This window comes from Poecilia reticulata, linkage group LG6 (genome assembly GCF_000633615.1).
Source record: "Poecilia reticulata strain Guanapo linkage group LG6, Guppy_female_1.0+MT, whole genome shotgun sequence".
In the NCBI taxonomy this organism is placed as follows: domain Eukaryota; kingdom Metazoa; phylum Chordata; class Actinopteri; order Cyprinodontiformes; family Poeciliidae; genus Poecilia; species Poecilia reticulata.
This window is the reverse complement of record NC_024336.1, coordinates 22,505,602-22,533,217: the sequence shown is the minus strand read 5'-3', so window position 1 is coordinate 22,533,217 and position 27,616 is coordinate 22,505,602. Positions and strand designations below refer to the sequence as shown.

General features: G+C 40.3%; 1 protein-coding gene across 3 annotated transcripts in view; it reads left to right on the top strand.

The window, feature by feature from the left end:
• Window positions 1-27,616, top strand: part of otogl (otogelin-like) — a 33,732-nt gene that overhangs the window by 1,351 nt on the left and 4,765 nt on the right. For 2 of the 3 annotated variants that reach the window (XM_008412404.2, XM_008412406.2), the window contains exons 3-54: window positions 109-154; window positions 430-508; window positions 597-689; window positions 1,772-1,926; window positions 3,406-3,527; window positions 3,651-3,856; window positions 4,237-4,361; window positions 5,918-6,024; window positions 6,136-6,242; window positions 6,339-6,464; window positions 6,544-6,652; window positions 6,736-6,782; window positions 8,430-8,575; window positions 9,352-9,478; window positions 9,584-9,761; window positions 9,838-9,962; window positions 10,047-10,256; window positions 10,415-10,583; window positions 10,720-10,794; window positions 11,023-11,066; window positions 11,262-11,427; window positions 11,962-12,069; window positions 12,255-12,393; window positions 13,006-13,140; window positions 13,242-13,388; window positions 13,661-13,780; window positions 13,992-14,108; window positions 15,502-15,658; window positions 16,659-16,685; window positions 16,797-16,976; window positions 17,059-17,337; window positions 19,147-19,264; window positions 19,356-19,435; window positions 19,522-20,174; window positions 20,714-20,891; window positions 20,971-21,113; window positions 21,197-21,220; window positions 22,203-22,295; window positions 22,382-22,571; window positions 22,853-23,070; window positions 23,303-23,444; window positions 23,878-24,063; window positions 24,204-24,416; window positions 24,502-24,606; window positions 25,705-25,812; window positions 25,900-26,001; window positions 26,077-26,181; window positions 26,319-26,359; window positions 26,447-26,510; window positions 26,623-26,801; window positions 26,921-27,025; window positions 27,107-27,226. In XM_008412404.2, the coding sequence (XP_008410626.1) occupies window positions 109-154; window positions 430-508; window positions 597-689; window positions 1,772-1,926; window positions 3,406-3,527; window positions 3,651-3,856; window positions 4,237-4,361; window positions 5,918-6,024; window positions 6,136-6,242; window positions 6,339-6,464; window positions 6,544-6,652; window positions 6,736-6,782; window positions 8,430-8,575; window positions 9,352-9,478; window positions 9,584-9,761; window positions 9,838-9,962; window positions 10,047-10,256; window positions 10,415-10,583; window positions 10,720-10,794; window positions 11,023-11,066; window positions 11,262-11,427; window positions 11,962-12,069; window positions 12,255-12,393; window positions 13,006-13,140; window positions 13,242-13,388; window positions 13,661-13,780; window positions 13,992-14,108; window positions 15,502-15,658; window positions 16,659-16,685; window positions 16,797-16,976; window positions 17,059-17,337; window positions 19,147-19,264; window positions 19,356-19,435; window positions 19,522-20,174; window positions 20,714-20,891; window positions 20,971-21,113; window positions 21,197-21,220; window positions 22,203-22,295; window positions 22,382-22,571; window positions 22,853-23,070; window positions 23,303-23,444; window positions 23,878-24,063; window positions 24,204-24,416; window positions 24,502-24,606; window positions 25,705-25,812; window positions 25,900-26,001; window positions 26,077-26,181; window positions 26,319-26,359; window positions 26,447-26,510; window positions 26,623-26,801; window positions 26,921-27,025; window positions 27,107-27,226 (7,138 nt within the window). Of the gene's footprint in view, window positions 1-108; window positions 155-429; window positions 509-596; window positions 690-1,771; window positions 1,927-3,405; window positions 3,528-3,650; window positions 3,857-4,236; window positions 4,362-5,917; window positions 6,025-6,135; window positions 6,243-6,338; window positions 6,465-6,543; window positions 6,653-6,735; window positions 6,783-8,429; window positions 8,576-9,351; window positions 9,479-9,583; window positions 9,762-9,837; window positions 9,963-10,046; window positions 10,257-10,414; window positions 10,584-10,719; window positions 10,795-11,022; window positions 11,067-11,261; window positions 11,428-11,961; window positions 12,070-12,254; window positions 12,394-13,005; window positions 13,141-13,241; window positions 13,389-13,660; window positions 13,781-13,991; window positions 14,109-15,501; window positions 15,659-16,658; window positions 16,686-16,796; window positions 16,977-17,058; window positions 17,338-19,146; window positions 19,265-19,355; window positions 19,436-19,521; window positions 20,175-20,713; window positions 20,892-20,970; window positions 21,114-21,196; window positions 21,221-22,202; window positions 22,296-22,381; window positions 22,572-22,852; window positions 23,071-23,302; window positions 23,445-23,877; window positions 24,064-24,203; window positions 24,417-24,501; window positions 24,607-25,704; window positions 25,813-25,899; window positions 26,002-26,076; window positions 26,182-26,318; window positions 26,360-26,446; window positions 26,550-26,622; window positions 26,802-26,920; window positions 27,026-27,106; window positions 27,227-27,616 lie in introns of those variants that run through there. The other variant, XM_008412408.2, reaches the window with a different exon arrangement.

The window sequence follows — 27,616 nt, the reverse complement described above, 5'->3', positions numbered from 1 at the left end:
GCTTTAGTGAAAAGAAGTTTGAAGTCTGGATTCAAGTGGTGTAAAGTGCACTTAAGTCTCCCCTCTGACTGTTTCTATCCACTAATGTGCATGTTTGTGTGCGCACAGGAGGGCTAATGCACTTCGGAGGAAACGGGATCTCCTTGGGGAGGAGGTTTGTACACTACACCTAAGAGAACCAGAGGAGGTCAGGGCACCCTCATGCGCATAACACCTCATCCGGCACAAAGCCGTCTTTGTAACCAACTAGACACAGTCACAAACACGCACACATCTCACCCACTCATTCTGATACAACTTTTAACTTAAAGCAGCAGGTACACAACTGGTGTAGCACAGAGTCAGTGAGGCTGTTAGTTTTTGAGAATTTTTACAGGAAATGATCTAAATGTCTTTTGTGTGTTGCTCCCCCCCCCCACCACCCCCAAGACATATAGGCCATTGCTGCCAGAAAGTTCACTGTCACGCAGCGTTTTGCACAACTACACAGCCAGAGATGAATCTTCAGGTAAATACGATCTTGAAATTCACCCCACATTTGCAGAACATAGAATCTGTAAGGAAGGAATTTCAGTTTGTCTTTCTGTCTGTCTCAGAATATTGTGGCTGCCTTAATGGAGGTTGGTGTCAGGAGGACAGTGTGTGTGACTGTTCTCAGTTTCAGGCATTGGGAGACCGCTGCCAGATCAGTAAGTCATTCACTCGCATCCTCACACATTCATCTCATCCTCTTATGTCGGCTCATGTTTGTCTCTGTCTTGGAAATAATATGCCTATCCTAACACATTCAGACTTTATGACAGTTACAATGAGACTCTTTCGAACATTAATAACCTAAACACTCAACAGTTGTATTTAGTAGAGGTTTCTTAGTCTTCTGGTATTATTATTTTGTCACATAATTCCCAACCGTGTTCAAACACACCCACTCACAAAGACCTGTGTAAAAGATATGACCAATAGCTATGGAGTTTAGTTTCTAAGTCAATTTTCTAGCCATTAAATTTGAATGTAATTTCTGGTTCTGTCCTGTCCATCCAGATATCCAAGTAAATATATTTTTTTTCAATTTGAAGAACTAAATTCAAGACTGTATTTCTAATTGAGTTCATTGAAAGTCGTGCATCCACCCAGTCATCCATTGAGATTTAAAGCCTCACGACTTACCAAATACCTGCCAAGAACCTTTTGAATTTAGGCTTTCGACATCGGATAAAAAAACAATGAGAACCCTGGAGACTTGAGCATACAAAAATATGAAACATGTAGGGATTCAGTTAGTGCTAAAACCCATTAAAGTGGTTCTGTTGTGACCTATGACTTAGATGTTTGACAAAAAAGTACATGAAAAATGCAAGTTTTGTTTAAATATAATTGTCAAATTTAAAATAGTCAACATACTTAGGGTACGTTTATGATTGAGACACTAACGAGTGCACAAAATGCCGCTCACTGATAAAATTACAGGATGTGAATCACTGTAACCGCCATCCATGCTCTCAGATTATGGGAAGGGTCTTAAGCAGCATCTTGGCAAAGCAAGCCATGGGGATTTTCCAGCAACAAAGGGCTTTTACAAAATTCAGGTATTTGTTTTCAACTGATAAGTTTAATTAAATACAAAATGATGAAAGATATAAAGATGATAACCGAGATCAGATGATATGTTTGCCCTCTCAGTTTAGTAAAAAAAAAAAAAAAAAAAAGAAGACAAAAAAAACGTCCTTTTACAAGAACAATTTCTAAATTAATTAAGCCGTTGTCCTGCTAGTACCTAACCAGGGCCAGGATAGAGATGGGATCTGCAGGTCGTGGGGTCAGCATCACTTTGAAACATTTGATGGGATCTACTTCTACTTCCCTGGAACCTGCTCTTATATTCTGGCTCAGGACTGTCACTCAGCTACTCCAGAATACACAGTGTGGGTAAGGCCAATATTCAACATTATTTAGCATCCTGTTATTTTGGTATGAATGAAAATGCTGTGTGTTATATGAGGTATATTAAAGCAAAATGCCTTACATTTGAAACAAAACATACTAAGCAACCTTTTGCTGTATGCCTTGGGTTTTGCACATTTTAGCATCTTTCCTCTTGTCTTTTAGTATACAAAGAAAAATTATAAACGGTGGCTAAACCTTCCCAGTATTTAAATTCTTTACTCGTTCCAATTCCTCCTCTAATTAGAATCTCAAATGATGACAAAATCACTGAACAGTAAATGTATTTTGTTGTTTCTTTAATTCTAACAGCAACATGTACATATGGAATTGTGTGAATACAGAATTATAGATGTCAAGCATATATTTATGGTGTTTCTTAGTGTAAAAATGTTATGCTATGATTAAATGGAAAGGACTTAACAGTTATCCAGTAGAATTGTTGAGTCTGTCCACAATGAGAATACTTCACTGAAGGTCATTGCTGAAGGCTGTTGTATGCAAATTGAAAAGTTCTGTGGAAGAAAAAACATGGATAAGGAATAGTGACTGAAGCACCAAGGTGACCACAGCCTTGAGTAGATTGCAAAGCAAAGTCCATGTCACATTTACTGTGTTAAATGTGACATGGTAATTACTATTACATATAACTGTAACTATTATTACAGCAATAGGACTGAACTATTGCTCAGTAGTCTAAAGTTTTCTTTTGCAGATGAAAGTCATTTTGTCTTTTGATTTTGAAATCACTCTGCCATCAGGGGAAAGAGTGGAGAGGTTCGGAATCCAAGTCTATTGATGTCCAATGTGACTTTTTGTATTGTCAGTGATGATTTGAGGAGACATGTCATTTGTTTTATGAAGTCCAAAGTCAGCAGAGCTGTCCATGAGGACAACTTTATGGAGATGCTGAAATCATTCCCTCACAGCATCTGTCAACTGCTGACACTCCCCAAAAGTGCCAATATCAGGTTTAATGACCATGACATCATTGCCATTAGCCAGGAATTATTATCTCCTAATCCCTCCCAATTTAGTCTGGCAGTTATTGTCTAAAGGAAGACGGGAGACACCAGACCAATCAATGCAGATGAACTGAAGTCTGCTATTAAGGCAATCTGCACTTTTTCAGAAGCTCAGCAGAGACACAGACTGATGGCCTCCATGCCACACTGCTGATCCATTTTTAATGGTCTTACTGTTCAATCCATGGACATACTTTTTCGGTTAGCTGACATTTCTCTTTCAATTTGTACCTGTCTTTGTGTGAACCTACTTTGATTGCCTGTTGCTTTGCTGCAGTTGCACAGAAATCTCCCCAAAGTGGAACAATAAAAAAGGAATTTCTAACTATATAACATCAAAGTTTCTCCTTTTTATTTCCATAATTAAAACAAACAAACTCTTTAATGATAATCTAATGCATTTAAACCTACCTCTCCATTATTTTGCTTGCTTTCTCAGATTCACAATAGCAGAGCGTGCGAGGGAAGTGTGTATTCTTGTCCAAGGGCTCTCAGTTTGTTCTTCCCAAACGAGGAGGAGATCCATATCTCTGGATATCAGGTCCACCAGGGAGGTCGCAGGTGTGAGGAGAACAAAACAACCTAATAACATTGACCAATAAATGGCAAAGCCATCAACATTTCTCAATGCCTGACAGTATCATTTGTGACTCTTTCATTTTGTCTGTGTTTATGAAACGTCAGGTTAAATTTGCCTCAGACTGTAGGCGGGGTGTTTATAGAGAGACTGGCTGATTACCTGCTTGTCAAGAGTGTGTTTGGCTTCTCTTTGGCCTGGGATGGAGGCTCAGGTGTCTACCTGAAGATGAGCGAGGAGCACCAGGGCACCCCTTGTGGCTTGTGTGGGAACTTCAACCACATTGCTGGTGATGACCTCACCAGTGCTCGGGGTAGGACTGGGCAAACTGGCCCCTCGTCCGTTTTTCTCCTCACTCAGCACCCACTCAGTGCAATTATTGCTATTATACACTCAGCGCCGATTCTGGTCAATTATAGAAGGGGCGGGACTATCATACACCAGAGCAGTCACTTTGGTTCTAAAAGCCTAGAAGAAGTATGAAAATGTCCTCACATGGCCAGTAATATTAATTATAATCTCTGTTTTTTTGGCAGAAAGTTTTCAAAAATAATTAGGTCATTGCAATGCCAAGTTTTGTTTAAATGGGCTTCTTGTTGTACTTATGAGAAATGAACATGTACTTGTCATTTTCTAATCTGTTGATATGAGCCTGTTGGTGACATACTGTCATGTGTTCACTCTGTGTTTAAGGCATTCGAACAGATGAGCCTGCGGTGTTTGCTAACAGCTGGACAGTGGACCTTCCTCACGAGAGAGCTTGTCCCTCTGTAGATCTTGACTTTAATGGCCCTTGCCATTCTGAGTCAGACATGGATGTAAGAACCATATAAAAATGTTTCAGCTTTGTATTTGTATTTTCATTGTATTTTATTTCATTTTTGTATGGAAATTGGCAAAAGAGAACATGTTGAGTTTAGACATGGGTTGATATGAGATTGTGATGCTATCGTAACCTTGAGTACAAATAGCATTGCTTGACAGTATCACAGTATTAACATACAAATTTAAACGGAAATGTCCAATATGGCCTATTTGATTTTAGGACAGAAAAGCAACAATTAATTTATTCGTTGATTAGTTTCATGATACAACAGACAACCTCATTAAAAATACAAATTGGCCAGAGAAATAAAATATTTGCAAATAAAATATTTGCAAATATCTACCGTATTTTTCGGACTATAAGCCGCTACTATTTTCCTCCACGCTTTGAACCATGCAGCTTCTTGCCCGGTTCGGCTTTTCTGTGAATTTTTCTTCAACCACCTGGGGGACTCTTTAGTAGGAAGTGAATCATTGGAAGTCAAAATTGGAAATCAAAGAAGAAAGTGCTAATTTTCATATAGATTAGAACAAGCATATGCTAACAGCAGGCACAAAGGAGAAATTTATTCAAACTTATACCCCCTCATCACTGAAACAACACAAAGAAAAATATGCCGCTTTTAAATTGAGGAGTATTGATCTGGCAGTACAGGAGGGAAATAGAGCCGCTGCACGTAAACTCGGCGTGAACTAATCCGTGGTTCGGCGTTGGAGACGGAGGGCTGTGTCCTTAATAGCAGATTTATTAAGGAAACTCCCTCTGCTGCGTTTTTGTGGAAAACTGAGAGTGGTGGAGATACCAGCGGCTTATAACCCGGTGCGGCTTATATATATGTGGTAATCTACACAAGATTAAAATTACACATACAGATTTAAATAAATTTAGGCCTGTGTGTTCAGTATTCAGGTAAACTGAGCTGTATGGTTTCTTTCTAAAACCATTTTTGATGTGCATTTGGCATCACTGGCCTGTAAGAACACCCAGCTGTGTTCAAGCTTCATCTACCTTTCTGTTGATTTGTTGAAAAACTCTCCCATTGCTCTACCTCACTTTGTGCAATTCTCAGCACCACTGGCAGTACAACTGACCCTCAGCATGATGCTGCCACCATCATGCACGACGGTTTGTGTATCAGTCTTTGGTTTTAAAAGCCTCACCTTTCTAAACTTACCTCATGTGGCCAAAGAGTTACATTTTTGTCTTGTCAAACTATACAACTTTTACTGAGAGTGTTTTGATACGAAGGCTGCTGGTTTTACTTGAACATCTTTACCAATATTACCTCACTTAAGATTGATCCTTCTGGTTGAAACCTCAGCATAATTTCAGGAGTACAATAATTCCAGACCAACTTGTATCCCCAGATCTTGCTTTTAGAAATAATCAAATTTGTAATCATTCAACCCCGAGAAATGAATAATTCAAATGCATGAACACTATAATTCATGTGGCAATCATGCACACGAGTGTGTATAAATGTACTTATGTTTTCTTTTTTTTTCAAACGTATTTATCCCGACCTTCTCATTCTTTGCAAATCTGCAGGACGCCATTGAGAAATGCAGCGCTCTCCTTTTCTTTCCGTTTCTGTCCTGCCACAAAAACATCGACCCGAATCCCTTTGTCGCCAGCTGTGTCTCTGACCTCTGTGTGTAAGTCATAGCCTGATCACAGCCAACTGTATGCATTCAAATCTTTTATTTGAACAGAATCTTGTATATCAGAAACTCAATTATTCCAAAAAAATGTTCTCTTCCTTTTAGGTCCGATGATGAGGAAACATTTTGTCGAGCTTTGGTTGAATACACCAGAGCCTGCTCACATGTTGGATACCCTGTAAGAGAGTGGAGGGACAGTTTTCCATCGTGTAGTAAGGGTCTCCACTGACACACCTGTTAAACAGACTTATCCCCTCAGGCCCTCATGTGTCATTGTTATTGCTTGTTTCCTGTTTGTGCTATCACAGATGACGGCTGCGAGGAGAGCTTTGTGTATAGAGACTGTATTAGTTGTTGTCCGCCCACATGTACGTTTGAGAAAGAGTGTCTTGGAACCAACCTGCACTGCCTGGATGGTTGCTACTGCCCTGACGGTATTTAAACCAAATAAGAGGATGGCCAGGTTAATAAAATAAGTCGAGATAACTGAACGTAAGCCCTCTCTGCACACAGGTCTCATCCTACAGAATGGAACATGCATCCCTGCATCTCAGTGTCCTTGTGTTTATCATGGAACATCTTACGTGCAAGGACAAGTGCTTCAACAAGGCTGTAGTGTCTGGTACGTGTGAACCGTCTTTTGTTGGAATATATGACATAATTAACTTGCTCATTACCTGTTTTTTTTTTTTTTTTTTTTTTTAGTGTTTGCATGGGAGGAGTGTGGAATTGCACAGAGAATAACTGCACAGGTGAGTCTACTGATTAGGAAATTTGATAGTCATGTTACCCTTTTTTAATAAGAAATTTTCACATAACAATATCTAACCTCATTTTTTTCTGGAGGAGAAACTGAAAAGCTAGATTAAACAAACCAAAGAGGGAAAAAAAAAATCTTGTTTTACTTACTAGACAAAAAATGTCAAGAAAGATTTGTATTCTCACTTTGAATAAAGCTAGGACACTGTAGCTTCTAATATATTTTACTCGCCCTATTTTGTTAAATTCATTTTGTTGAGTTTCTCTCACTCCTCACTTACAACTGTGAGATATTTGAGAAGCTACGTGAACGTACAGCCTATTTCAAGTCAACCATTAGTAATACCTATAATATCATCACCTGGTCTTTGCGGCTGTCGGAAAATTATTACTTTTCTGACAGCCCTTTGATGAATGTTTTGTTGTAGGGTCCAGTCATGTTTCAGCATCCTTCTTTTCTTTTTAATGCTGATCCAACACTGATTCAGAGGAGAATTCATGATGAATCGTATGATTGTGAGCTGGCTAGGATTATGTCAATTATGTTTTTGTTATGATGTCTAAATAATTTGAATTCAGTCCGAAGAATATTATTCCATAAGTACTGGTCCTCTCTGGCAGACCGTGGTTTGGCCTTCATATTTGGCTGATTTAATATCCTCCTGACTACCAGTAGTTCATTTTTGTCCTCTAGGACATTTCTAAACTTGAGTATCTCCCACCCCCTGCATTCTACTGAATTAATTCCTTTCGGTATCTGGAGAGGACATTTAGGGCTTTTCAATGATACCACATGTGAAGTGGTGGGACTTTTGAACGTACCTTTTTTTAATTCATAAAAAATGGCATTTATCAGTAATAGCACATTTTTTGGGCAGAGACAAAATAAGTGCATAAAACCTTTTATTACCTTACAAAGACTGTGGGATTTTAAAAAAATGGTGATTGGACAATTTTTTTTTTCCTGGTAGTCAAAATCCCTTATTAAACTCATAAACTGCTACTTTTTTTCTGAAGGCAATAGAGAGCTTATCTAATCCTATCATGAAGTTCACCCTTTTCAGCTCAAAGGTGAACACCGAACTATAATTTCTGAGCTTCAAGCAGGGCATACTTCCTTGAAAATACTCTTGGTACCTGCTTTTATGGGAATAAATTTATTCCTATTTAGAAATGACACATTTTTATTACATTTATGTGAACATTTTAGAAATTTTTTTCTTCAGTTTTATTTATATTAATGGATTTTTATAGTATTGCTAAAATTGATATTGAACATCCATATGTCCAGTGAACCTGCAGTATTCGGAGACCGCAGGCGTCTGCATATAGCTAAAATGTGTGAATGCTTGAGTCGTCTTCCAAAAAACGCTTTCAGTTGCCTGCTTTAATAGTTTACACTCCATAAAACATGATATGCATTAAAATGCATAATGAACACTGTCTTAAACTGTGCAGTTTTTCAGCCGATTTGTGTTCTACAGAAAAATACACAAATAGGTGAATCCACCAAATGCATAACCAAGAATAGGGGTGGCTGTTGAGAAAAACACACTTTTATGCTATCCTAATTTTTTGTGATTGTAAGCAACAATTAAAGGAGATGGAAAAAGTCACCTTTCTATTTTTTTCCATCACAGCCGAGTGTTCAGTTGTAGGAGACATGTTTGTGACAACATTCGACGGCAGGATGTTTCTCCAGCCGGGGGCGTGTCAGTATGTGCTGGCAAAGAGCCGAGGCAGCAGCAAATTCACCATCACGCTGCAGTATACCACCTGTGAAGAGGTAACACACTGTCCTTTACACATGCATAATAAAGTGCTACACTAAGAAATATGTTTTCTTTTCCCGTTTTTTTTTTTTTTTCTAGCTGATTGAGACAGTTGTCCTGTCTCAATCTTAGCAAACTGCTCTTTATTGTCTGGACTTCATTGTCAGGACCAAACCCAGTGGACGCCATGTCAGCTATAAAAAAAACCGTCCCTTTGTATTGTTTATTTTAAGTTTGTGCATATTACTGAGAAGCTTGTTGTTTTTCTAATGGGAAGCACTTTGAACGRCCTTGTTGCTGAAATGTGCTGTACAAAAAAACTTGACATCAGCTATGAACACAGAGACAAAATGACAATGGAACGGTCTAGATAAAAGCAAATTCACATCTAATACGCCTTTCCAGCAGGAAGTGGGACTGGGAAAGTCCCACAATTTCTAATGACAATTTTTCTCACTGCTAAAGCCTTATGGGCCCACCTTTTTCTAAGATTCAACTCTTATGGAACAGCTGTCTACAAGGATTATAAATGTGTTTAGGGCAATATTTAACCATTCTTCCTGAAATGTACAGTATATCTGCATCCTATCAAGACTCAACAACCAATTATAGCTCAACAGACTGCCAATTCATGTACCGAAGTGGGCATAAACTTGTCCGAAATGCGTTGGCCAAGTTTAGCACTCGTGAATTGAATGACTTTGATGGGTGATTGAATACTTTTGGTGATATAGTGTGTGTGTGTATTTCTGCGTATTTTCATGACATGACTGTCACTGTTTCACGACAGCATCAGGTGTGCATTCAGTCAGTGACAGTGGTGTTGGATGAAGATGCAAGTCATCAGATCACCTTGACCAGAGAAGGGGAGGTGATAATCGGTGTCAACCCAACCCCCACCCTGCCCTATGTTGACGGTAGAGGCTGCAAATAAATAATAGCATCAATTGAAACTAGAAAATGTAATATTTTAGTTATGGAACATAACTTTTCAAATCTAATAATTTTCTCTGGATGTACAGATGCAGTAAAGGTGCACAGACTGACCTCTGTGGTCACACAGCTAAAAACAGGGATTGGTTTACGCCTGCGTTATGACGGCCAAGGAGGGCGGGTGTACTTGCAGCTCGGCAGCCAGTGGCGTGGACAAACGTTGGGACTTTGTGGAACTTTTAACGGAAACCTTCGAGACGATTTCCTGTAAAGATGTTCCATCTATATGAATATAAATGTTAAAAATGTTTTTTGTGAACGTTATTCATGGGTTTTCTTGCAGGTCTCCAGCAGGGATGATAGAAGGTACTCCTCAGCTTCACGCCAATGCTTGGAAAGTGTCGTCTGCTTGTGTCGCTCCAGTTAACCTGCCCATTGTAGACCCGTGTGAGATGAACCAGCACAACGGTTAGTCTTTTCGCAAATTTTGCTGTTGAAGTTTCTCTGTTTCTGGTCGGTCAGTCCATGATGATCTTTTTGCATGTGGCCCAGCATATTATGCTTCCCAGTGTGATGTGCTTGTGGAGAGTGTGTTTGCTCCGTGTCATGGCTACATTAGTCCAAACATCTACCAGCAGCAGTGCCGCTACCAGGCCTGTCGCTGTGGGAGCAGCTGCCTGTGCACTGCGCTGGCTCACTACGCTTATCTCTGCTCCAAACATGGAGTCGACGTTAATTTCAGGTCGCAAGTCTCTGAGTGCGGTAAGTAGGTGACTGTTTTCTATGATTTTATATGGTTGAAAACCATAATCATCAACATTAATAGAAATAATCGCTATTTTATGTGTTTAATTAGAAAAAAATAAGCATTTTAGTGATATTTCATGTTGAGCTTTGTTTGTTTATTGCTGCTGCTTTAGGAGTTGTATGTCTTGGAGGAATGCAGTACCACTCATGCGTGTCTTCCTGTGGCCGGTCCTGTCGTGGTCTTGCCAACACCGAGACCTGCAGCCCAGCTGACTGCGCCGAAGGTTGCGCCTGTCTAGATGGCAGTTACTATGACGATGTGCGCAGGCGCTGTGTGCAGTTGTAAGACTGATGCATCTCCTAAATTATCCGTTAAAAACAAGTGATTCTGAACGCAACAGAGAACTGGCTTGCACCAGTTGCTTTTCTGCAAGTCGACATGGAAAGCATCAAAATAATGCATTGGGTTTCTCATCAGGTCACAGTGTCACTGCTACTCCATGGGCGGTGTGTCGCAGCCAGGAGAAGTGACCTTCAGTGCATCTGGCCCTTGGTATGTCGCAGCTGCTCCAACTCGGTCTGAACATTTAAAACATTCTTCTCCTTCTCTCCTACCTACACATTGTCATACCTGAATACACCATTTGATTTCTTTGAGAAGGAATAAAAGCTTCAGCGATTATCAAATGAGACGTAAAGCTCTTAAACTAAGATTGTGTTTGATAACATTACTCCCTTTCACTAACACTTGATTCTTTCTCTCCCATGTCTCCTTCACTAGCCTGTGCAGAAATGGGAAGATGGAGTGTGAGCCAGAAGAAAAAGGTATCCTCTCTGCCCCCTTCCCCCTCTTGTTCATTCCAACAACAAAGTACAGTTTTAGGCTACGCCTTTCTGGCTGTAATCAAGAGCTTCGTTTCTGAAGTTGAAGCTTGTTTCTCATGACTGGCAGCTGCTGCTGATGTTTTAAGCAACTGTTTCATTGATTTTGCCGAGTATGTGTGCGTCTGAATGTTGTAGAACCAGACAGTGTAGAAGAGGGAGAGTGTCCAGAAGGAAAAGTGTACCACAGCTGCACGGAGCAGAGAGGAGGCATGGCTTGTGCACCGACCTGCCGTAACCTGATGTTGAACCTCACCTGCCCACCCAACACATTGTGCATACCAGGCTGTGTTTGTCCTCCAGGGTAATAGAAGGGCTTACCTTCTTCCAGTATTTTTGCACTAGCTAAATGTATCTAGATATTATTCACTAACAAAAAATATTTGCATATTATATGACTTCTTGTTGTCCTACATTTTATTTAGAGCTATTGAAAGAAAATGGGGCGAATTTAAACTGGATTTGGTTGCTTTAATAACAAAATGTGATGAACGGGGTTTGAAAACATTTGTGAGGCACAATATGTGTAACACATTTCTATCAATGAACAATGTCTGTTTACTATCATAACAGTCATTTGTCCTAATGACCACTCAGCCAGTTATTATAATCTTGTGTAAATTTAATTTGTTCGTCATTCAGCCGAAGAGATTTTGACCTCTATTAGATTTCCTGGATTTAAAAGACTTACCAGCTAGCATTAATTAAAGCAGTGGCTGCCTGGAAGCTTATCTGAATCTGTAATCAATTTTAATTAATGAGCTAAAGTGCAGCATTAGGATTTAATATATTTGCTTGCAAGGTGTGTGCAATCCACTGGTGTTTTGTCTGTTGGAAGGCTCGTGCTGCACCAGGGGGAATGCTACTATCCAGAGAACTGCCCCTGCGCGTGGCTTGGACTTGAATACCTGCCTGGACAAGTTGTGGAAACATCTTGCTACAGATGGTAAATGTGTCTCCTGTGCTCTTTGTTTTCTCTCTTTTAATATAGTATACATTAATCGCTAAGCCCTGAATTCTAGAGTAATGGCTTTAACTTAAAATCTATAAGAACAACAAACTCATTTAATTCACACATCTGCTCCATCTTTTTCTCCTCTCTGCTCTTCACTGGTGCACCTGTCCTCCAAGTGTGTGCCATCGGGGCTATTTTAACTGCAGCTACTCTCCATGTCCAGCTGTGTGTACTGTGTACAGCGACAGACACTATCACACCTTTGATGGCCTCGAATATGACTACCAAACTGACTGCCAGGTCTACCTGCTTAAAGTGAGTGTGTTCTGCTTGCATCACGCACGACACGGGATTCTAGCAGGGAGTTAGCATGTGGGGAGGAACGTCGTTTTAGCGTTTCCTGGCCCCAGACTGATTTGAATCTGGGGAAACAAGATCTAAGGTCATTTCTAATCTCAAAAGAAAAAGTTGGTTTTAATTAGAGCAGATTAAAAGTGCGTTTGTGTGTATTTGTGGGTGAGTGAGAGCGCAGCTGGGCGTGGACCGCAGTAACGCAAGCAGACGTTGAGCAAAGCTGAAAGTGATACAAAGAAACCAGTGTTCACATCAAACCCCAGGGCTCCTGCGCTCCCAGGGATATAGAATTAGAATTAGCAGAACAGACATTCTGGTTCAGACCCAACCGACTGCTGGCCAGTGCTCGGGCCTAAAAAAAGAATTGGGAAACAGGTCAGAGTTGCGTCTCAACACTGTTTCCTTGTGTTGTCAGCCCCACTTTATTCAAATTGGACAGATGATTTTGGCTTTTCCGCAATTCTTGATACACAAATAAAAATGTTTGCAGCTGCTCTCTGCATACAGTCAGACAGGAATGAGAATAATCGCAGGAATTAAAATTTTTTTTTTTCCCCCTTCCTCTCTCACTAGAGTGCTGGAGAAACCGAAGTATCCATTGTTGCCCAAAACAAGGACTGCTATGAGAGCGGCATTGTGTGCATGAAAATACTGGTCATTCATGTGGGACTGACCAAGATCTACTTCACTGACAACTCTGGAAATCCAGTACATTCTTTACACGCATAGCACCAGTCTAAACTTTTTTCAAAGAACTCTGTTAAGTTTTTTTATTTTAAATTCAATCCCATATTTTACTCCCTTTTTAGAGTCCTTCTACTGTTGTGGGTCGAGGGTCAGAGTTTGAGATCTGGAATGCAGGTTACTACACCGTGGTCCACTTCTCCAGTCAGGATCTGACCATCCTCTGGGACCGCAAGACGACCGTACATATAAGAGCTGGACCCCATTGGAAGGTGTGAACAAAGAACATGATCTTTTCAGGTTTATAAGAATGTGGTCCAAATCAAACAGTGTTGAGTACAAGTAGATTTTTAGATTTGTAAGAAAAATCTGAAAACCGTCTATCATTTTCCATTTCACAATTATGCTCCACTTTGTGTCAGGCCTTCCCAAATAAATCCCAAGAAAATACAATGAAGTTTGTTGTTTTAAAGTGAAAAAGTTAAAGGAGTATAAAAACTTTTAAACCTTACTTCTCTCTCTTTTTTTTTTTTTTTTCCTCCAGGGGCTCCTCAGTGGCCTGTGTGGAAATTTTGACAGTGTGACAGTGAATGATATGACCACATCTAGCCACATGGAAGTCAATAACGCGCAGACATTTGGAAACAGCTGGGCCCTGGGACAGGTATGACTCAGCTTAGCCGTACTGCATTGATCTTTCCTTTATCTCCTTTCTTCTCTCTGTCTTTGTCTATAAACGTCTCCCTGACTCGCTCACTCGTCCCTCGCTCCCTGTTGCTCGTGAGCTGGTCTCCCTTGAGTCCACTGTGATATTTAAGAGTAATCAGACACTTGATCTCCCTCTGTGTGTGTGCGTGTACGTGTGTGTGTTTTAGTGTGAAAGTGACTACATAGTTGAGCGACCGTGTGAACGGGACTTGGGGAGACAGCCGTACGCTAAGAGGGAGTGTGCTCTCCTCTACAGCGATGTCTTTGCACCCTGTCACAACGTGGTAAGTGCCACAAAAACGGACACAGTCACCAACTCACATTCATGCAGAGTAAATGCTGCAGTGGAAAGGTTATCCGGCTTGTAACAGGGGAGAAGAGGTTGGAGAGGGGTTATGGGAACGACTCTTAACTGATCCCCGGCAAATACACTTTTTGTTTTTTAAGAGATAAACTGCACACCAGCTGCTGGGCTCCACAATATCTCTCTCTCTCTCTGTGTCACACACACAGTTTTTTTTTTTTTCTGAGATTGAAGTACTGTTTATCTGTTTATTACCAGTAGATGGAGCCATGTTTGCATAAACAGAAACAGTCTGTGGGCCATAAATGTGAGTGTGGCACATACCTTGCTTGGATAATCAACCAATTAAATGCAAACAAATAATGTTTATAGAGGTTTGCTTCTTGAAAGATGAAAGAAAATCCTGAACATGTGAACACGGAAGCTCCTCTTGGTGCTGGATTTTCTTATCTATTTCAAATATGTGTGGTCATGGCAACCCTAGTTGAGCATATTTTTTATTATTAACCAGGGTGTATACCATCCACAGAAATCTAAACTAAAATTGATTAAACTAGGTTTACCTGCACTGTTTAGAAATACTCACAGCACCTGTTTTTCTTGTGTTTGACATTGAATCAAACTTTACTCTTTTATTTTTTAGATCTGCTGTGATTAAGAAACATTATTTCTGTTGACTTGCAGCACTGGCAAAATATACATTTTAATTCTAATGCTTCTGTTTCTGTTATCTAATTCATGTCTACAGTCTTCATAATATTAATGAGTTGTGATGCAATGTAAACCAGTGTTTTCAAAAATCGGGTTTTGAAACTCGCAATGGGTCATGAAACGACATGCACCACCACGTCTATAAAAAAATCAACAAATAAAAACTTATCTTGATTGCTGTTTTACAACAGATAAAAACAATGATCATAACTTGTTTTATTATGAGGTTATTAATTGGATTATTTAGAATACATGTGTTTAAGCTTGGGTAAATGATAGTTGTCTTCCAAGCCTCTTCTTCTTGTTTTCGTAACACTGACAAGTTTAGAAACTACCACATTAAAGTACTATCTGGATGAAATGTGCTGCTTAAGTGAATCATAATACTTGCTGTCAAAGAATGGAGGTCCAGTTAATCCTGCCTGGGGTATTTTGGCTGTTCATCTTAGCACCCATCACATATATTGCACTAGAATCCGACCCACATTCTCTTTGTCCTGATATCACATCAATCCTTTTCCTCTGAATTATTAAAAAACTACTCATCCCGTAAACAAGACCTCCCCCAGCCTCTCCCAGCGAGCATTGGCCTGGTTCAGTCTATGATTATGTGTGTGTTTCTGTGTTTCTGACCGTGTATGCATGTTGTGCGTGCCCTTCAGGTTGATGTGGCCTGGTTTTATAGGAACTGCCTAACAGACACTTGCAACTGCAACCGCGGGGGAGACTGTGAGTGTCTCTGTACGTCCATTGCTGCGTATGCACACAAATGCTGTCAACAGGGGGTCACGATACACTGGAGGTCTCCCTCTGTGTGCCGTGAGTATGCTCGCATAGACAGACCGAAGCAAGTGTTTTATTGCCATGCTTCTTGAAAATGTTGTCTTCAACTTCAATGTGTATTATTTGGATTTTATGTAACAAAGAAACATTATGTTTAGGAATTGGCAGGACAAACTAACCATTATTTTTAAGTATTGTTGCTTTTTTTTCATTAAAAATTGCACCATACATCTATAGTCAACCCCAATACTTACAATTGTCAGTTCATATTGTATCTTTAGTACCTTCTAGATCAACCTTTTTCTACAGTTACAGTAGTTGCACTGAAAAAAAAGAAAGCCATTGTTGTAAGAATGTCATATGAAGTCTAATTTGGAGTTTTCCATGTTTCCAGTCATGTGGTGAACATATCAAACGTATGTGGTAGAGATGTAACTCCATACCCCTGGAACAAACTTGGTGATGGCAGCATTGTGCTATGGGAACACTTTTCTTTAGCGGGGACAGCAAAGCTGGTCAGAGTTGATGGAAAGATGGAAAGAGCTAAAAACAGACCAATTCTGGAAGAAAAACCTCCAGAAGTGGAGCTTCACCTTCCAGCAGTGTAGCAGCCCTAGACGTACAACCAGAGCTACAATGAGCCGGTTGAGATCAAAGCACATCCATAGGCTAGAATGTCCCAGTTAAAGTCTATACCTAAATCCAATTGAGTCTATGGGAAGACATGAATATAGATGCTCACAGTCTGAGCTGGCTGAGCTTCAACTATCTAAAAAATGGGCTTAATAGAAATCAAAACAGTTTTCAGATTTCCTTTTTTTTTGCTTTTTGGAAACCCAGGCATCATGTTCCTTCCACTTTAAGGCATGCTTTGTGTTGCTTGATAACATAAAATCTTAATAAAACACATTGAAAGTTTGATGCTTTAATGTTTTTTTAAAAAAATGTGAAAAGTTCAAACGGTGTAGGAAGAAATTATGAATTCTGGATGTTACTACCTCTGAGATTTTAAACACTTCTGAACGGTCTCTTTCAGCCTATGACTGCGAATACTATAATCAAGGTGCGTACAAGTGAGGATCTTCTTTTCTTCTTTTGTTTATGGGTTTATATGCATTCCCAGAGGGGTTGTTGTCAAACTCATTTCCTGTTATTCTGCCTCATTTCCCCAAAGAGCTCGGCGATGGCCCATTTTCCTTGGTGAGTGCTGTCTTTAATGACACCATGTTTGGAGTGAATCGTACCAGCAGCGCAGTGTTTCCACTTACGAGAGAGAGACCGGGACAGTTGCCAGCTCCAGGCATTCTGTTCAACTTCATGATCACTACAGGGCTGTGGAGGAACAGGACATCACGTAAGCATCCATCACTGCATAAACTAACAGTTATTGCTGTTGTGAAGGTATAAATTAATCAGAAATGTCTTGCTTTTTTCAGGTGTTCCTGTAGTTTCTCTTGAGTCTGCGGAGAGGCCAAACTACTTTCTCACAGTGTCGGGACGCAGCCGTCTCCAGTTGGAGCAGTGGAGTCGAGGGCCAGAGTTTAGCCGCAGAGCCACATTCATTCAGCACCAGGGTCTGTTTCTACCAGGTTACGCTTCATTCGAAGTGGTCAGCCAACCTGGAATCTTCTTGACACTCACACGCGGAGCGGCTCGAGCGCAGAGATACAGCACTGCAGAGGGCTTCAAGACCAGCAGCATCTTCACACTCGAGGGTCAGAACCTGCTGTTGCAGTCACATGAAGTTAATTATTTTGGAATATAACGTGAGACACAAAATAGGGCATTGTAAAATGTTAGAAAGATAGACATAGTTTTTGAAATGCTTTTTCTTTTTTTTTTTTCAAATAAAAATCCAAGAACTGAGGAATGCTTTTGTGTTCAGCACCTGGAGTCAGTACTTTGTACAGCATAGTGTAGCATGTCATACTGCAGTTATATTTTAGCATCTTTTTGGTTATTTCTGCTTTGAAAATAGCTCAGACTTAGTTAGATTGGATATAGAGCTTCAATAATCTTCCAAATCTTGCAACCAATTCTAAGTTATATTTAGCAAGGCTACACCAACACATAAACTTTGACGTTACAATGGCTTTCTTCTCACCTTTCTTCTTCCAAGGTCAGATTAGTGGAGATCACAACAAATAGTTGTCCTGTTAACAAATCTACCCAACCTGTGCATTTCTGCAGCTCCTACAGAACTACCATGGGACTCTTGACCGCTTCTCTGATTATTGCTGTTTTGTTCTGCCCTTTCAGTTTAGGTGGACAACCATATAGTCGTTGGTTTGCAGTTGCGCCATGATCTTTTTATTTCCTGATGGTGAATAGAAAATTGCTCAGAGAGATGTTAAAAGTTTGGTTTGTTGAACTTGATTTTATTCAGGATTGTCAAAGTAAAGGAGAAAAGGGATGTTGAACAAAAAGGCACATCCATTCATCCATTTTCAGATTTTTATCCCCTGACTTAAAAAAGTTCATAGTTTTTCTTGTTCTTCACACGTTTGTGCTACTCCAACACGAAAATCTAATAGAAGACATGAAATGTTCAGGTTTATAAGCTTTATCCTCATAGAGGTCTGCAAATTATTTCTATCTCCATCATTTAGTGACAGAAAAACAGACTTGCATGTTTTTTAACATTTAGTCTGATTTTAAATTGGTTAACAATGGAAGTTTTTTTCAATAAAAAAATAACACCTTAGTCAGAGTTTAAGTGTAATACAGTTTATATTTCATTATGGCTATTGTATTCTTTTTCATCTTTTTTTTTTAAACTTAATATATTAACTTTTTAATCAAAGAGAAAAAAGTGTAGAACAACATTCTTATACATTTTCAGGTAAAAATATAAAAACTAATAAACTTGTACTATGCGAGTGACATATACATGGTAACGTAGAATTAATTGAAAGCATAGCAGGCCAAGAGTAAAAGAAAACGATCACAGCTGTTGCGGAGCATTGTTGCTGCTAGGTCTATTTTCTGACTAGTCACTTTCTTTTTTTGAAAGACACAAAAACCTAAATACAGAGCTGCTCATGGCATTTTAGCACTGCTCTGTGGAGTCTTTTGATATGCAATAAAACAGCATGATGTGCACACTACAAAGAAACAGAGAAGAAAGAACACATCCACTGAGTGATTAAAATGTCCCCAGAAAGTATTGCACTTACCCCGCTGTCCATAATAAAACCCATTTTTAAATGATACCTCTGTTTAGAAAAAACACACATGTATTTTGAGCACTAACAATGGGATATATTATTGTGCCATTTTCTCCTTTTCGTCTTTTACATTCATAAGTTTTTCAAAACTCTCATTTCTATTAACTTATTTTTAAACTAAAATGATGCATATTTTGAATGTCTGCTGTCTTCTCCATGCTGTGCAAATTTTACAGCTGAATTTTGTGGATCCGACTTAAGCTTACATATCCAAATTACTATTGGGTTCACTGTCTGTGCACCTATTCAAACTACACAGAAAAAGCTAACTAATATGTTTATCATTTGTTACTGCAGACAGTCCTTTTGTTATACCATACCGCATGATGTGTGAATGGCGTTATCAGGCTTGTGCAAGTCCCTGCATACACACATGCAGTGATCCAGATGCGACTCGCTGCCAGTTCCTGCCTCCGTAAGAAGCTTGGCTCAACACGGGCCCTCGCTGTACTACCAACGTAATCTATGATCAGGTCTGGCAATGCAACGGTTTGTGTGTGTTATAGGGTGGAAGGCTGTTTCCCTCGCTGCCCAAAAAACATGGTGCTGGATGAAGTCACAAGACGCTGTGTCTACTCAGAGGACTGTGAGTGCAAGCATGATTTTGTCTTTAAATCGTGTAAAAGGTTATGTTTTATGGTGCATTCATGTGTACTAACTTATCTCCTGTAGGTGTTACGCTCCCCTTGACTCCAACACCTTTTGCATATGTGACTTGGTCCAACAGAACCACTCTGCCACCACCAACTCCAACTACAACCACAAGAGCAACAACAATCTCCTCCACCACTGTTAGTCCCACCACATCTGCACCCACCACCACCACACCGACTGTTCCCACGACAACAGTAACCACTAAACCAGTCACTACTCTGCTTACAACATCTCCAACAACGACTCCTGCTTCTACTACGACCATTGGTACCACGACTCTATTTGAGACCTCCACCCCCAGTACAACTGTGATGACCCCCACTCCAACCACAGAGATCACCTCAACTACTCCCTCCACTTCACCCACGACAGTCCCTACAACTACTCCCGAGGTTACCACACCAACTACACCTCTTGCGACGTCCCCAACCACCCTGCCACCAACGACCACTGTCATCACAACTGTCCCCACCACAACTGTACCTGAAACCACACCCACAACTACGCCACAACCAGAAACGACAATCACCACAGAGATTTCCACCCCAGTGGAAGCGACCACAGCCCTTCCTTCAACTGAGCCCACCACTGTTACCAGCACAGAGATAATCACAAGCCCTGAAACCGAAGAAGTGTCTACCGGGATCCCTTGGCCCACTGGTCCATGCACAGTAAGTGTTACTTCTCTAGGTAAATTTATGCCCAAAGACAAATAGTCAATCTTGTTGACAACAAATCCAGGTTGTTTCAGGACCGATGGATGTTATAGGTGTCTTCTATAACTAAGTAAGGCTGAATGGACTAAACTCCATTCAGCCTTACTGTTATCTCCTCAGTGTTTCGTGTTCTCTTGAACACTAAATCAACCTCTGGCATATCATACAAACTACATGTATTATTCTTTTAGCATTTTATCTGGCAGTAAGATAAAATGCTAAACCAATGCAATTTATGGTTTAGCATTGTGAAAAGATAACAATTAATCCCCAGGAAGAATATTTGGAGGAAAGCCAAAGACTGAGACTGTTGGCATGATTTAATCATTTAATCGTTTATTTTAGAAACACAGTCAGCTACTATGGAGTGTGAACTTGCATACATAGAAATATCCTGTGTGATGTCATGTTGACACTAAGATAGCTGCTTAAAAATAAACCATTTAATGTAAAAAAAATAAAAATCACCCCAAATATGTCAACTGTGTCCACAGCCTCCATTCTCCTATCGTATTGATGAGTGTGCCGAGCTAATTTGTTTCAACGGAGAGCTGCTCTTTCACAACTCCTCTCTCCACTGTCGCTACAATACTGCCCCCCCTCAGTGCAGTCTGCTGGGCCTGCCTATCCTCATCAACACAGACCCCTGCTGCCCACTGTGGCAGTGCCCATGTAAGTTTTGTTGTAAACTTTAGAAGAATAATGATTGAATCGCCTTTTTCCTGAAAGCTCTCCTGTTTGCTTCTGTCAGGTCGCTGCACTGTGATGTCAGATCTACGTGTGATCACATTTGATGGTAACAATGTGGCCTTGTATGACAACGGTTCTTACATTTTGGTTAACCTGCCGAGAGAGACAATTATTGGCACAGTGGAGAAATGTCCTACCAGCCAGGTAAAGCATCAAAACATCTGAGAAAGAGAAAGAAATAAAATCTTAAGAATTTGTCTCAGGTTTATCCTTTGTTTTGCTTTTAGAGCGTAAACTCCATCAGACGAACTGTGAGTGGACAACGTTATCTGCCAGCAGTTGCATCTGTTGTATCTGGGCAAAAGCAGCTAATTTCTCTCTGCCGAAATGGCTCCAAGTGCCATGAAATAGTTTTCATACCCTTTTCACAGTGTGTCACATTACAACTACAAACCAGAGTGTACTTTGATTTGATTGTTTATGATACACCAATACAAAGTATGGCATGTTTTTCATTTGAAACAAAAAGGATTTCAAAGGGTTTTGAGAAATCATTGGGTGCATTTGTATGAAACTGTTTTTACTCCATTACTTCTATATAGAACCATCTTCAGTAGCCACCTGTTTGTTAAATAGAGGTCGTTCCAGTTTAAATACAACTGTTCTGTGAAGGCTTGAAACAAAATTAGATATAGTGGTACCAGCATCATGCTGTGGGGTGGGGTAGTTGGTTAGAACTAATTGAAAATGGATTTAGTTAAATAAAATGTGTTAGAGGCTTCTAAAAATATTAGATGCAGGAATGAAGGTTCACCTTTCAACAAGAAAACGATTCTAACATTTATCACAGCTTCAAGACTGCGATTTATATCAAATCACATATTTATGTGTTAGAATGTCATAGTCAAAGTCCAGGCTTAAGACTAACTGAGAACTCTGTGACAATACTTAAAAAAATTCATACCTCAACAAAAGTAAAGCTGTAATTAGAGTAAAAGATAATTCTACCTTGAGCCTGCCCCCGACTACCCAGAGGGAGATTGAGTACAAATACAAGCCACATATTTTAGATATCTTTTGTTGTTGTTGTTGTTTTTTCATCAACATATTTGATAGCCATTTATCATTTTCTTCCATTTCCAATACCATTTCTGTTGATATAATTTAAATCTGAAAAAAAAAAATCATTTAACTTTCTGAACATGTAATTTGAGAAAAGATTCAATATGTGTGTGGAAACCTTTGCAAAGCACTGTTAGTGTTATTGCCATCTATAATTTCCATCCTCCACAGAGTCCTACTGGTGGAACATCAGGTCTTTGTTTCAAGAAGCTTAACATCACTACTTCCAACTACAGAATCATTGTCAACAGACTCGATCGCAAGGTTCCCCTCTTTACTTTATCTGACGCACGAGCAAACATGTAACTTTCCTTCAGAAATGAGTGATTTTTATTTTCATGTGGTTGAAGGTGACGGTGAACTACAGGCCTGTTAAGCTCCCATTCTCACGTCACTCCCTTTATGTGGAAGATACAGGCAGCATGTACCTGATCCACACACCTGGCAGCATCAGCATACAGTGGTATCATAGCACAGGGATTATGGTGCTGCAGTACAACGCTCCTAGTCATGCGTTCGTCCCCACTCGTGGCCTGTGTGGTGAGTCCATGCACACACACCACGCTCATCAACACCAACCTCATTTATCTAAGTGCTGTTTTTTCAGCGCCTAAAGGCTTAATGTCTGCAACGCTGGATCACATTGACTAGAGCCATTATTGGATGTGACAGTTTGAGATTCTAAAAGCCATTTAGAGACATTACGCAGTTCGAGACAGGCAATTATCTCACCTTTAGCTTTCTATTGCTCACTGTCTAAGCAGCAATGAAACTTGAATTGCACCAACAGCACCAAAACAGCTGTCTGCCCAATCTGCCAGGTTGCTGTGATGGGAATCCGGAAGATGACCTGAAACTCCCGAACGGCACGGTGGTCAGGGAGGTGGGAGACATGATGCTCTTTCTGCAGGCGTGGAGAGTCCATTTGACGGATGAGACCGAACACACACGCAGGGTGGGAGACAACTGCACCACAGGGGACTGTTCCACCTGTCTGTCTATGCTCACCCAGAGAGCCTTCACACCATGTCATAGCAAGGTACTATCAAGGCTCCACACAGTGTTTGAAGCAGGTGCTGACTTACTTTGACATCATTTGAGGAATCAAAACGGATACAAGTCGGTTTATAAATTAAGCAGATGACAATTGAGTCCAAATAGTTTGCCAAACGTTTTACGTAATTAAAATTATTTGTTTTTGTTTTTTTAAATTGAGAGTAAAATGAATAAATTATAAATTTGACATATCAAAATCTAATACAAATTTGCAGGTGCCTCCAGAACAGTTCTGTGACATCATGTGGGCAGGAGACTTGCATTACAAGGATCATCAGTGTGACTTTCTGGCTGCTTATGTGGCAGTTTGTTACACGCACCAAGTCTGCATCAGCTGGAGGCGGCACAATTTCTGTCGTAAGAACACACAGGCAAATAAGTCTTATACAGTAATTTTCAAAAGTGTTCCTACCTCTTTAGCTTTATATTTACTGTTTAACTGAAAATGTCTCTGTTCACAACAACCACAAGCATCAATGTGTTTAACTGGGGTCTTACGACAAAACCAACACAAACGTCTGTTCAATCAGATTAAGCTTTGAGTATTTTGCAATGCCGAATCGGCAGATGTTTCACACTAGATGTGCAAATCTGGTAGATGCATACACAAAAAGACTTTAAGTTGTTATTGCAGCAAAATGTTGCTTAACCTGCTATTGACTCAGGGGGGCTAGTAACCTGTGGGATGTGGAAAAACCCAATTGGTATGAATACTTTTGTAAGGCACTGTATGTGTAAATACGTGCTCACTTGTGTTTCTCTGATTGCTCACAATCCTGTCGTCTTGCAGCATTAAGGTGTCCGCCTGGTAAAGAGTATCAGCCCTGTGTTAGCACCTGCAACAGCCGCACTTGTCTGAACAAAGACTACTACGAGGAAACCACCTGCTCTTTCATCAGGGAGGAGTGCGTGTGTCGCAGTGGAACCATCCTGCATCGAGCCGACTCTCCCTATTGTGTCACCGAAGATCGATGTGGTGTGTGAAGAGGCTTGTAAAAGCATTCCTTTGTGATGAAAATGGCTCTGTCCAAGATTCTGCTTTACTTTCAGGCTTTACAAACGTATACATTCCCACAGAGTCGATGCGTTCTATTTAATGAATTGTGGCTCGTTCAGTCTGCACAGACAACGAAGGCAACCCCCGGGCCCCAGGAGAGGTGTGGAACGGATCCACTCGAAGCTGCTGCCTGTACAAATGTATGGAGAACGGCTCTGTGGTGGCTGTCGAGCCAGACTGCAGTGCTGTCCCAACGCCGCTGTGTGAGAGGGAGGGAGAATATGTGCTGGATGTACTGGAGGAAGGGTCCTGTTGCCCTAAAAAGATCTGTGGTGAGTTCAGTATCAAAGACAAGAGAAGTACCTTTGTTTATCAGAGATCATTTTTAAGTGAACTCTTATATTATTTGCCTGTCAGAGTGCAACATGACCATCTGTGACAGTGAAGCTCCTCCTTGCGATAATGGAAACAGGCTGGTCATTGGTTACAGCGCACTATCCTGCTGCCCAGAGTACCGATGTGGTAATATGCAAACTTTAATTCTCCCTTCTTTTGAATAATTTTGCTTCAATCAAAATTAAATTGTCTCGGTTTATTTATTTCTCAGATTTTCATAACAGATGTCATATCATGAGAAACGGATGTAATTCATATCCAGCTATGCAGAGTTCAGTTCAAGTCAAATTAAATTGGTTTGGTCTGATTCAGATCAAATTACTTACAGTAACAAAATCACTTCCTTTTAACAGCAAGAGCCAGAAGCAGAACCATATTCTGTGGGTAGTGTTCTATTACAAGGGGTTAAACGAACTGAAAGCAAACACTAAAATAAACAAACACTGTTCCATTAGTATTTTTTAGAGAGCAACAACTGTTAAGCGAAGGAAGCCAAGGAAAGTAACACAAATAAACAGGAAAACACTAAGCCACAAGTGAGAAAATTTAACGGTACTCAAATGACTAATTTCAGCAAAATCTTGGCTAATTGCTTTTATCCAGAAAAGATAGAACTTAAGCACCAAACCAGGGATACTCTGTATTGGAAATAAAACAACAAAGGGCACTCAGTTAGTTGAAACCACGACTCCTTTGTCCAGAAAGAAACACTGAAACAAGTGTTTTTTCCATAGGAAAGAAAATCAAAGAATACATAATTATTAGAAGTAGTTGCTCTTTTCATGGCTTGAATGAGACAAAGCCAAACCATGAAGGAATGAGCTAGATTCACTTTCTGTAGAAAGTCAATACACAGATCTGAAGGAAGCAAAAGCTACTTCATTGGCTTTGTCCTTTAAGAAGAATATGGTAAACATTGAAGGTCAAAAGCAAGTCTACTTTCTATAGGTAAAAAAGAGAAAATAGACACCATTAAACTCTGAATCACTGGATCAAGGAGAAACACAAATTAAAACAATCAAGTTAATGCCTGGAACAGCTTTGTCTGCGACCTCTTCCAGAAAAGTGACAGCGAAACACAGAATCACCTGGGCAGACATGCTGTCTGTGGGCAGGAAAAAAACAGAGACATTTAAAAGCTATCGGTAGCAAGACTGGCAAAAAATTCATCAAATGAAACGCGTACTTGTTCAACCTTCTCCATCTCTACCTTATCTTCCTCAGAGTGTGACCCTATGGCGTGCCCTCCTGTCTTTGCACCCGACTGTAGAGAAGATCAGTTCCTTGTTGAGGTCAGGGGTCAAAAATCCTGCTGCTACTCTTACCTTTGTGGTAAGTTGTAATTGCTTGTCAGATTTGACTTATGTCATTATCCTTCTATAAATTAGTCATGTAATTGTCCATTTTCTGTCCGAGTAGTGTGCGAGTCGTGCATTGAACCCATTCCAAGTTGCTCTCACGGAGAAATTCTGGCTGTTGATCCAAATACCACCAACAGCTGCTGTCCCCAGTACCACTGCGGTAAGCGTTTTGGCATGTGCATCAGTGTGCATTTGTGTCTGTGCTTTTAATACGTTTACTCCCGTTTTTCCGCAGTGTGTGATGTTAATCAATGCCCTAAATCATCTCTGAGCTGTGCACCTGGTCTCTCTTTGGTGGAAACTGCTGCACCCGGTGACTGCTGTCCCCAGCATCACTGTGGTAAATGGACGGCAACATATGCACTTTATTTGCTACTCGGCTGATGCGCGCAGTTGTCTGAAGAGTTGCTATGCTCGTCACGTATTTATGAAGTTTCACACGACTGCTCTCTTTAACTTTGTTTCCCTTATGCACAGAATGTCAATGTGAAGACCGAGCTCTCCCCATGTGTCAGCTGGTAAGTAAGCAAAGCGCTGTATCAGAAGTCGCTCTTCGCCAGAAAGCAAGCAAATTCAGTTAAGTAAGCACTTTGTTCTTTACTCAGGGGGAGGTGCAGGTTGAAGTTCCTGACAGCAGCACCAACTGTGGCTGTCCTCAGCATGCATGTCGTAAGCATAACCTCTGCTGAAAGGGTCAAAAGATTCAAGGTACCAAAAAAAGCAGACTTTTATCATGTTCTTTATGCTCATGTATTGCATGTTTATTTGTGTTGAATTATAGAGAAGGCTGAGGTGTGTCTTTTCCAAGGAGTGACAGTTCTGGGTCCAGGCCAGTCCCTGGTCCAGTATTTTGAAGGCGAGCTGTGCTACACTGTCCAGTGTCTTCCTTACAAAGACCCACAGACTGGCTTCTATGCGATGGAAATCACCTCTGTTAACTGTTCCCAAAAGTGTGGATCGGTATGTGTGGGGCTGCACAAAATATGATGGATCATATCAATGCTAACAGCAATTCTGTGATTTTCATCTCAGCTGGGCTAAAACTCCTGTTTATTTTTTGATTCACTTCCTGGTCTTAGCACCAGGCATACGTCCCTTCTACAGACCCTCAAGTGTGCTGTGGCTCCTGTAAAAACATCTCTTGTACTTTCACCAACGAAAATGGGACAGCAGAATTTTTCACTGTAAGAGCAAGCCAAGCTGCACGTGCTAACCACTCTATCATCGCAGGGTCATTTAAAGTTTGCCATTGTGTTTGTGTGCAGGCAGGGAGTTCCTGGGTGGAAAACTGCACGCGTTATGATTGCGTGGAGACAGCAGTCGGAGCGGTGATACTTGCATCTGGTGTCATCTGCCCACCTTTTAATGATTCAGAATGTACTCAGGTCAGAGCCTCTAAATCTACTCATACATGTTGTTGGATGTTTCTTTAAAATTGCGTGTCATTGTTTGGTATTAGATTCAGGGACGATCTACTTTATTTTCACCCCTGGTAAAGATGTTGCAAATCTTTAAACAAACTTGAGTTTTATTGCAGTGGCACAATCTCATTCAGAAAAAAAATATTCAGTTGGGAAATTATTACATTTAGAAAAATCACAGATGCTCTAATTATTGGCACCCCCTAATCGTCCTTCTGATTAGTAATCCATGACTTCCTACCTCCCTGTGGTATAATTAAGATTTTACAGAATTGCCTTTAGACACTTCAAAATTAGAGAGATAAGTAATCACTTGTGTTTCAAACTTCAAAAGTCAGGAAATTATTTATTTAT